Source organism: Chinchilla lanigera, unplaced genomic scaffold, assembly GCF_000276665.1.
Source record: "Chinchilla lanigera isolate Chin_1 unplaced genomic scaffold, ChiLan1.0 scaffold00049, whole genome shotgun sequence".
NCBI lineage: Eukaryota > Metazoa > Chordata > Mammalia > Rodentia > Chinchillidae > Chinchilla > Chinchilla lanigera.
In genome coordinates this window covers 10,566,430-10,575,845 of record NW_004955450.1, presented here as the reverse complement: position 1 = coordinate 10,575,845, position 9,416 = coordinate 10,566,430, and the positions used below count along the sequence as shown (strand labels likewise).

Below are 9,416 nucleotides of genomic sequence, written 5' to 3'. Positions count from 1 at the left end.
AAGCACTCGGAACCTGGGCCAGCAAGGCTGGCGCAGGGGCAGAGGAGGGACACCCTGTTCTCTTGAGCTGGACAGAGTTCCCAGGAGCCGAGCCTGGGAAAGACCAGCAGGTTAGTGTCCTCTCCCCCAGGCTCACAGGCCCAGGGCCCCTCCGAGACAGAAGGGGCTCAGGCCAGGTGAGGGAGGCGCGCACATCCAGCAAACTCCCTAGCACTTCCACCTGTTCCATGCAGCTGTGCCCACTTCCCCAGCTGTCCTCAAGGGGTCGGGGGAGGGAAGAACCTCCCATTTATGTGAGCTAGGTTTTTGGGAAAGGTTTTTCCGGTAGATTAATGCTAGGTAAAGTGTCTCTCTGAACAAAAGTTCTGGCTCTTAACCAACAAACTTGGGTTCTGCATCAACCTCAAAATGACCTTCAGGTCTCTTCACCAACAGAAGCAGAGAGATCGGGCTTGCTGCAGCAAGGCTCATGCTTCCCGCCTTGCTCCCCACCCCGCTTCCGGCTGGCACACCCCAGGCCTGGGAGGCGGCTGGGCGTCCCCACGAAGCTCCGAGCCCTCCCTCCTGCCCCGCTTTGTAGCTGAGCGGCCAGGCCCAGAGCAGGGACAGGATCTGCCCAGAACCACAGCCAGCATCGCCCGCGGGACTCACACGCAGTGCGTACACCAGACTCGCTCTGAACCCGACTCCCGAGCCTCCCAGGTCTGAAAGTGCAGCTAAAACCAAATGGTTGCAGAAGACCCGAGGCGGGCCAGGGGCTTGGCTCGCACGTCCCGCCCTACCTGTCAGAGGCTTCGGCGCCGGTGGAGGGGGCGGCTCCAGGAAAGGTGGGGGCTTTCTGTACAGCTCAAAGTCCAGGTGCCGTCTGTCCCAGCTCCATCTCTCTCGGTCCAGCGTGGGCTTCAGCACGTTGGCAAACAGCGCGCGCTCCATCCACTCCTGAGGCGGGAGCAGACGGGTCAGGAGGGGAAGGTCCCCGTGGACACGCTGCCTGGGGCCCACCCTCCCTGCAGACCTCCTTCAGCTCCCTGGCAAGCGGCAGTCTGAAGTCTTGGTGGCCTCTGGTGCTGTTCTGAAGACCGGTCACTTGGAACCCGCTGGCTGTGAGCCAGGCCTGGCGAGATTTCTCCTGCGCCTTCTTCTCCTCTTCCTCAGGGTCCTGAGGCTCCACCATGGCCGAGAGGTAATTCTGTGAGTATGTGAATCTCTTCGACGGTTCCTGGAAATGAGGGGCAGACTGGTGGCAAGAACGGCTGGGAGCAGCCTCGGCTACGGCTGGGTTGGCATCAGAATCCCTGGAGGGGCCAGAAACAGCCAGGTGCAGTGACAGTCCCTGGAGACAAATGTGCATCCACGTGAACGGAACCACGCAACAGTCCCGTGAGGGTCAGCTTAGTGTCCCCTTTGAGAAATGAAGCAGTTCCCACTTGCAGTGGTGCTGAAGGCTTTTCCCGCTGGGGGACTCGGCCCTCCCCGAGCAGAACCGAGCAAGGCACCTGCTCTTCCCAGCCGTGTGATTCTGAGATCTGCCCAGGGCCTCTGGCTTACCGAAGTGTGGAACAGGACTCTCCTCCCGGCGCTGACCCCCATTCACTCCCCCAGCTGAGTGGCTTTCGTCTCCACCCCTCAAGTCCCCTCCTGACCTGTGGTCACAAGTGCCCGGCCAGTGGCCATTCACCTGTCGCTCACCTTGGCCATCTCTCGGTACAGCTCCCTCTTGGCAAGCTGCGAGGAGTTCAGGGTCTGGATGCTGTAGTTGTGCACGGGCCCGGCAGCAGGGGAAATCCTCAGCACCTTCGTCACACACTCAGGAGGCCTCCTGATGCTCTCATAGGCTGCTGTGATGTTCCTCTGCAGAAAGACACACCAGTCATGCCCCACGCCCGGTGTCCCCCCGCCCCCCCGACTGCCAGCGCGTGTGCAGTGTGCAGCGTGCAGGCGCTGACTCAGCCTGGAAATTAGTGATGCTGGCTCATCCTAGAACCATGGCACAGGCCATCTAGTCCACCCTGTCCAAAATGGAGCTCAGAGGACCGGGGGCTTGCGAGAGACATCACCTAGCTACTGGTCTTCCACCGGCTGGTAGCAGTGAGCCAGAGTTTGTAGCTCAGATGGTCAGAAGTGGGCATGGTTTTCCTGGGGTGGATGGGGATCTCCAGCCCTAGAGCAGCAAGGGCTGCCATCCTTGACCGTGGTGGTACCGGGAGTGGCACCCAGGGGCAGCTACCGCTGCACTACATCTCCTGCCCTTTTTTCTTTTGAGACAGGGTTTGATAAGTTGGCTAAGCTGGCCTCGAACTTATAACCTCCTGCCTCAGCCTCGTGAGTGGCTGGGATTACAGGTGTGCATGTGCCGCTGGGCCTGGCTTGACTGAGCGCATGCAGACCGTGGCCCTCTCTCTCAGCAGGCCCGGTACGGGAACAGAACTGTCCCCTTGGTAGGGGATTGTTGAAAGTAGGTGGGCTCTGGGCTAGGGGCTGCCTTTGTGGATGAAAACAGCAATGAGATGCGACTGGCTGAGGAGATGAAATAAAAGGTAAAACAGGAGGCTGCAGGGAGGGGATGGGGTGGCCAGCATGTGCCGAGTGTGCACGAGGCCCTGGGTTCCATCCCTGGCCCTGAAAAATATGAACAACAACAGAAAACCAAAGTGGCTGAGGCTCAGAAGAGGCAGGATGGAAGAGAGTTGCCATTTTGAATTATTACTGCGCTTGCCCTTCACCCGCTTAGTCACTTTCAGCAAAATAACCACCTTTTGCTTTAAAATTTTTTTCCCAAGATGATAACCTTACTACTCTGAGAGGCTGAAGCAGGAAGACCACAGGTTTAAGCCCAGCTGGGCAATTTAGCGACTTAGACCCTGTCTCAAAAAATAATTTTTAAAGAAAGTTTTGAGGCTATAATTCAGTACAAAAGCCCCTGGGTTCCATCCCCAGCTAAAAACATGGTGACCTTAACCCCAGTGACTTGGGAAATCTAAGGAACAGCACAAAGCAGTCGGGAAGGGCTGCATTAGTGATTGACATAAGTGAGAAGAAACTTCCGGCAAGAGACCCATGGCTTGGAGTGGCAGGGACAGAGGCAAAGCACGTCACGGGTCACTGGATGAGGGACAAAGCTCAGACCACGCAGCACCTTCATGACTATCCTGCAGAAGTCACAGCTCGAATTTTGCCATGGCCCATGCAGAACCCCAGTCAGAATATCTCATGACTCCTCCTGCCTTTCCAGGGGTCTTTGGTGGGAAGGGCAGTCTGAATTACTCAGTCTTTTTTTTTTTTTTTTGTACCGGGAATCAAACTCAGGACCCTGCACTTACCAGGTAGGCGCTTGTGCCGCTGAGCTATATCCCTACTCGGTCTTCCCACTCCCAGAAGTGAACGTGCCCGGCTCTCCTCAGACCCTACAGCTGGTGGGTACGACCCGGAGACCCGTGCTTCCTGGCTATTTTTTCCTTACAGTTTAGAACTGCGGTTCTGGCCAAACAGTAGCTTGGTCGAGGGAAAGCGAGCGGTAGCCAGCAGTTACTCCGGATGCCTGAGATTCTCTGCCCAAGGCTGACGCCAGCAGGGGAACTGGCCTCACTGCCAGAGTAATGGTAACTTGAAGTCTGAAAACTACTGTAGTGTAACAGACAGACCAGGGACTGAACTGCTAAAGCCCAGCAAAGGTAAATCCTCCCAACTCAGAGAAAAACACCGGGCTGCAAAGGAAGAAGTACCAGGTGGACGTCAGGCTACACACCGGTGACAGTGTAATGTGGAAGATTCGACCTAGGCAGACTATGCACTTAATTGTGAAGAAAAAAGTACAAATTAAGAGGAAAACAAAATTATGGAGGAGGCTCTTTAAGTTTCAGTATCTATGTAGCAGACTCATTCCAAAAAGAGGGAATGAAAGGCCTCCCTCTAAAAAAGAAAAGCCTGTCCTTGGAGACCTAGAGATGAACACTAACAATTAAGAGGCACTTCTAAAATATTCTAGAATTCTAAATTTTTAGCTAAAGTGGTCAAGGGAGAGCAAGCCGTAGCCACTACTTGCAGGCCGTGGTCCCAAAAAGCAGTGGCATTCTGGGCAAGCGGGACAGGTAGGATTTGAATCCGTAACCTGGAACAACCCAGCTGCTGTTCAAGGATGTGAAAGGATGGGACGAAGGCCCTGACCCCAAGCACCCTGCGTTTACTACGCACTCAAGCTTTCTGGAAAAAAATAAAAAATTCAAACGATAGACCTGAGCCCAAGAAATTGCAGCAAACAGAAATGAGCAAAATTTATAGCTGGGCAAGAAGAAAGTAGGACTTCTAGTATGCTGGACTAAGGAGCTCAGGAAATCCTCTCCTCAAAACAATGACAAAGCCATCAAAAGCAACCACCGGACATTGACCAAAAGCATACAAGAAACCGAGAAGTTTTCAGCCATAAATATGTTCTAAAAAATGACCAAATAACCCAATTTTAAAATGAGAAAATGATCAGAATAGATATTTCTCAGAATAAGAAATCCAAATGGCCAACAAGCACTTTTATATACACACACACACACACACACACACACCAGGGAAATGTGAATCAAAGCAACAGTGAAATATTTCACGCCATATTAGGATGGCTATTATTAAAAAAAAATGTTAATGGGAGGCTGAAGCAGGAGGACACACGTTTAAGCCCAGCCTGGGTGATTTAGTGAGACCTTATCTCAGAATTTTAAAAAAGGGCTGGGGATGTGACTCAGTACAAAGTCCTGGGTTCAGACCCTACTACTGCAAAATCAATCACCTGATCAATCTGGCAAAGGTGTGGGGAAAAAACTCACACTGCTGGTAGGAATGTAACAGTAAAACTATCACAGAAAGCAGTATGGAGCGTCCTCAAACAATTAAGACTAGATCTGCTGTACGATCCAACAACCCCACTCTGGATATACATCTAAAGGGTACAAGGCCAGCTGCCCAGAGACCCCTGCATGGCCAAGTCTGCTGCAGCTCTAGTCACAAAAGCTGAGGTATCGAATCAGCTGGGGCGCCCGTCACCAGTGACAGAAAGAGGAGGGTGTGACAGCCACAACTCTTGAGCCAGGAGGAGGAATGAAATCCTCCCTTTGCAACCAAGTGGAAGATATTAAGTGAAATAAGTCAAAGACAAGTATTACGTATTTCCTCCATCTGTGGGAACTTAAATGTAGAAGAATGCTACTGTTGTGGGTTGATCCGTGCATGTGATAAGCATGTACTGTACTATCACACTGAATCCCGTTAATACGTACCACTAGCACATGGTAATAAAAACTGAAATAATACTGTGGGGAGAAAGACGCGCTGACGCTCAGGCAGGCGCACTGGGAATCACTCCTCAGCCAAGTGCGGCTATATCTGGAGTAAGGAAGTGACCTTAGATGAGGTCAGGAGGAGCCTGGATCTGACAAGACAACAGTCTGTAAAAACAGACACCAGGGAGACTGGGCTTGGGGACACCCACCTATAATGTCAGCTACTCTGAGGGCTGAGGCAGGACAATTGCAAGTTCAAGGCCAGCCTGGGTAACTGAATGAGACCATGTCCCAACATTTAAAAAGTGGGGGCATTGGGGATACAGCTTAGTGCTCCCTGGGTTCAAGCCTGAGGTCCACCTATAACCCCAAAAGCAGGGTCAATGAAAGAAAAAATGATAAAATTCATCAAAAGGAAATGTTTACACTTCAAATGTTTTCTTTCATCATGAATAAAGAGACAAGCGAGCCAGGTGTGGTGGCGCACACCTGTAATCCCAGCACTTGGGAGGCTGAGGCAGGAGGATTGCTTGGAGTTCGAGGCCAGCCTGGGTTACAAAGTGAGTTCAAGGTGAGCCTGAACTGCATGGCGAAACCCTGCCTCAAAAAGACAAAAATAAATAAATAAATAAATAAATAAATAAATAAAAGAGAAGCCGCCAATGTAGAAGACTATTTGTGAATAATTTCTGATCAAGCACTTGTATCTAGACTCTACAGTCCTCAGCATTGGGACCAATAACCTACTTTACAATGGATAAAAGAAACATAACACCAGACATGTCTCCATTGCTAATAAGCACATCAAAAGGTACCCAGCACCATTTGTCATCATAAAATGTAAATGAGAAGCGCAGTGAGATGCTTACTGTGAATAGGAAATGTCAAGTCACCTCGTGGTAGCAATTCCTAAGACAAGAGGGACACAATTTAAAAATAATACCGAACACTATTTCCAGCTGATTTTAGTAAATTATAGAAGATAACAGGCTATTAAAATGTGTATGAATGTAGAATGATATTCACCTACATTATTGTAAAACCTCCAAGTCTTGTTTAATAGCATTGTCAAGAAGTATTAAGCCATACATGAACGTGAATGAGATATATTCCTGTCCTTGTCTCTCACTCAGGGAGACTGAGCACTCAGGACTGCTGGACTCTTTAATGGACATGTACTTCCATACCATTTTGTAATTTGTAAGATACTTAAGGCAGACAGCTGGGGATATAGCTCAGTGCCACAGCACCTGCCTGGCAAGTGCAAGGTCCTGAGTTCGATTCCCAGTACCAAAAAAAAAAAAAAAAAGGAAGGCAAACAATAACCAGAGCATAAAATACATATAACACTGTGGAACATGGCCAACAATAATATGGAGGAAAGATCACAGCCTTAAGTTCATGTGTTATTAGACAAGAGAATAAAGATGAACACAAGAGTCAAAGAGCTAGAAAAAGGAGCAAAGGGTTAAGTAAAAAATACAAAAATAAAAGCTGAAGTAAATGAATCAGAAAAACTGAAAACTATTAATACATGCAAGCATAGGTTCTTCTGAAAAAAACTAAAAACCTGGACACTAAAGGAAAAAACAGCCTTTTTGGACTTCATAAAGAACACACACAAGATGCTTACAAGTTACTGCTGATGGTGTATGTGTGTGTGTGTGTGTGTGTGTGAGAGAGAGAGACTGGGAATTGAACCCAGGGCCTTTGCACTGAGCTACATCCCCACTCCTCTTTCATTTTATTTTGAGACAGGGGTTCCCTAAATTGCCCAGGCTGAACTAGAACTTGCAATCTTCCTGCTTCAGCCTCCCAAGTAGCTGGGATTACAGGCGTGCGGCACCATGTCTGGCTTAAGGTCAACTTATTAGGTTACACCTACATATGAACCACTTTATGAGCTTTTAGGAGCTGGGGGAGGGGGACTGCAAGGAGACAAAGCAAAAACAAGAAACCTGGACCCCAGAGGCAGGGAGTAGAGGTGGCTCGTGAGGAAGACTAATTCCTGGCCTGTGTTGCTCAGACCCCTTGTGACGTGTACCCTTAGCAGCTCAGGCAGGAGGTCATACCTGTACCAAACACGCATACACGCATGAGCGACAGTTCTTTCTCTAAGATGAACTCGGACCCTGGCAAACATCATGTGCCTAAGCGCCTTCCTTCTCACCTGCAGGAGGCACAGACGAGGCCAGCCAACACTGACAGTGGACACTTCTGCACGCTCGGCCCTGACCCCGGGCCCTTCCAACCTGCGGCCCCAGGCCGGAGGCAGGTGCCCATGTGCTCTTGGCAGGAGGGAGAGGCCGCCCACCTGGACCAGGTTGTCTTTCTGGGACTGGCTCCTCTCTAGCATGGTGGCCCGCCACTTCAGGTACTTCTCCTGGTGGCTGAGGATCTCGGAGGTGAAGGTGGAGGCCCGGAACCGGAAGTCTTCCAGGTTGGGGGAGGGCTGCGGTGGCAGGGCCAGCAGCTTTTCATCCGTGAGGTCCTCTTGTGAGATGGGGACCCCAAACTGCTGGTTCAGGTCTTTGAGCATGGCCGAGGAAGGCAGCAGGTCTCTCACGATCACCTCCCTGAGCCGGGTGCTGGTGTGGCAGATGTCGTGGATCCTGTGAACAGCCACCCCGTCAGCCTCGCCTGCTTGGTGACACAGGGATGAGCCTCCCTTACAGGAGGCAATGAGAACTCAGAGCGGTAGGTGAGCAGATCCCAGCCTGACGAGCCGGAGCCTTGGCAGGTGCCTGCTCCCTCTTCCTCCGGGTCCCGGACGTTAAGGACCACACACCTCTGCTCTGAGTGTTTTTCTCTGGCTGGTCTCGTGCATGTCCCTTGTCAGCCCCGCCCCACCGTGGAGCTGGAGTCAGAGGGGGGACTCAGAATCCTGCCCTGGGTGGGGGGAGCTAGTGCACACAGCCTCATTCTGAGCACAGCCTGAGGACTGAGTGGTCCTCTCACCTCTCCCAGCCTTCCAAAGGCCCTCCTGGAGCTGGGCGTGGTGGTGCAGGGCTGTAATCCCAGCACTCTGGGAGGCTGAGGCAGGAGGGTCACAAGCTCAAGGCCAGCGTGGAGAATTTAACAAGATGCTGTCTCAAAACAAACAATACAAGAGACTGGGGATGTAGCTCAGGGAAAAGACCCTGGGTTCAATTTCCAGTACCACACAAGAAAACAAAGCAAAGCAAACTCAAAAACTAAAACAGCTCCCCCTTGGTCCCTCTCCCAGGCCTAGCATGGCAGTGCCAGGTCCACATGGGCACTGCCCAGCGCACAAGCCCGCCACTCCCGCGGTCTGGGGTGAGGCCCCCCGCTTCCTGTCTCTCTTGCTCAATTTCTGCTCCTCACCTTTCAGGTGGAAATAAACAGCTGGTGAAGGCAACTCCCCCCCGCGCGCGTAACAAATAGCTTTCTTCTCTCTCCTGGCGCAGGGGCCGGTGACCTCCCATGGTGGGCACCCAGCACAGGGTCCCGCCATCCCCTGACCTCCAGGCTCGTGACCCCAAACGTGCGGCATCTCCTCCCCCCGCTTCCAGCCTGGGAGCTCGGGCAGGCTGCGGGGAAGGACAGTCCCTATGCACCTGCTCGGCCCGGGCAGCTGCCGAGAGTCGGGGAGGAGGGAGAAGCCGCCTCAGCCCGAGTTCTTTCCCCGCGTCTCTCCTCCTGCCACGGCCTTCTCCTTTTTTGGTATTACTGCCACCACCATCTCCACCATCACTGCCTACTATTACAACTAGTTTTCGTGGCACTGCGGACTGACTGACCTTTGCGCTGAGCTACATCCCTAGCCCCTTCTAAAAAATTCTTATTTTGAGATAGGATCTCACGACATCGTTAAATTGTCCAAGCTGGGGTCAAACGTTTGATCCTTCCGCCTCAGCCTCCCAGAGGGTTAGGATTGCAGGCGTGCCCCACCACACTTGGTTCTTTTTGTTTTGTTGGATTTTTCTTTTTTTGAGACGGGATGCTGCTATGTAGTCCAGGCTGGCCTTGACCTCTTGGACATATCCATCGGCTTCAGCCTCCCCGAGGGCGGGGATTACAGACATGCTCCACTATGCTCCGACTTGGCTATTCTTTATTAAACGTTCAAGGAGCACTAGCTGGGATGAGGCGGAGGACCTTCCGCCACCCTCCCCCTCCCCTCCCTCC

General features: G+C 51.9%; 1 protein-coding gene across 7 annotated transcripts in view; it reads right to left on the bottom strand.

The window, feature by feature from the left end:
• The window catches only part of Kiaa1257 (KIAA1257 ortholog), a 61,005-nt gene that overhangs the window by 17,506 nt on the left and 34,083 nt on the right, over window positions 1-9,416 (bottom strand). For 6 of the 7 annotated variants that reach the window (XM_013518913.1, XM_013518912.1, XM_013518910.1 and 3 more), the window contains 4 exons: window positions 7,582-7,879; window positions 1,690-1,851; window positions 1,016-1,219; window positions 783-939 (listed from right to left, as the gene is read on the bottom strand). In XM_013518913.1, coding sequence (XP_013374367.1) covers window positions 783-939; window positions 1,016-1,219; window positions 1,690-1,851; window positions 7,582-7,879 — 821 coding nt within the window. Of the gene's footprint in view, window positions 1-782; window positions 940-1,015; window positions 1,296-1,689; window positions 1,852-7,581; window positions 7,880-9,416 lie in introns of those variants that run through there. The other variant, XM_013518915.1, reaches the window with a different exon arrangement.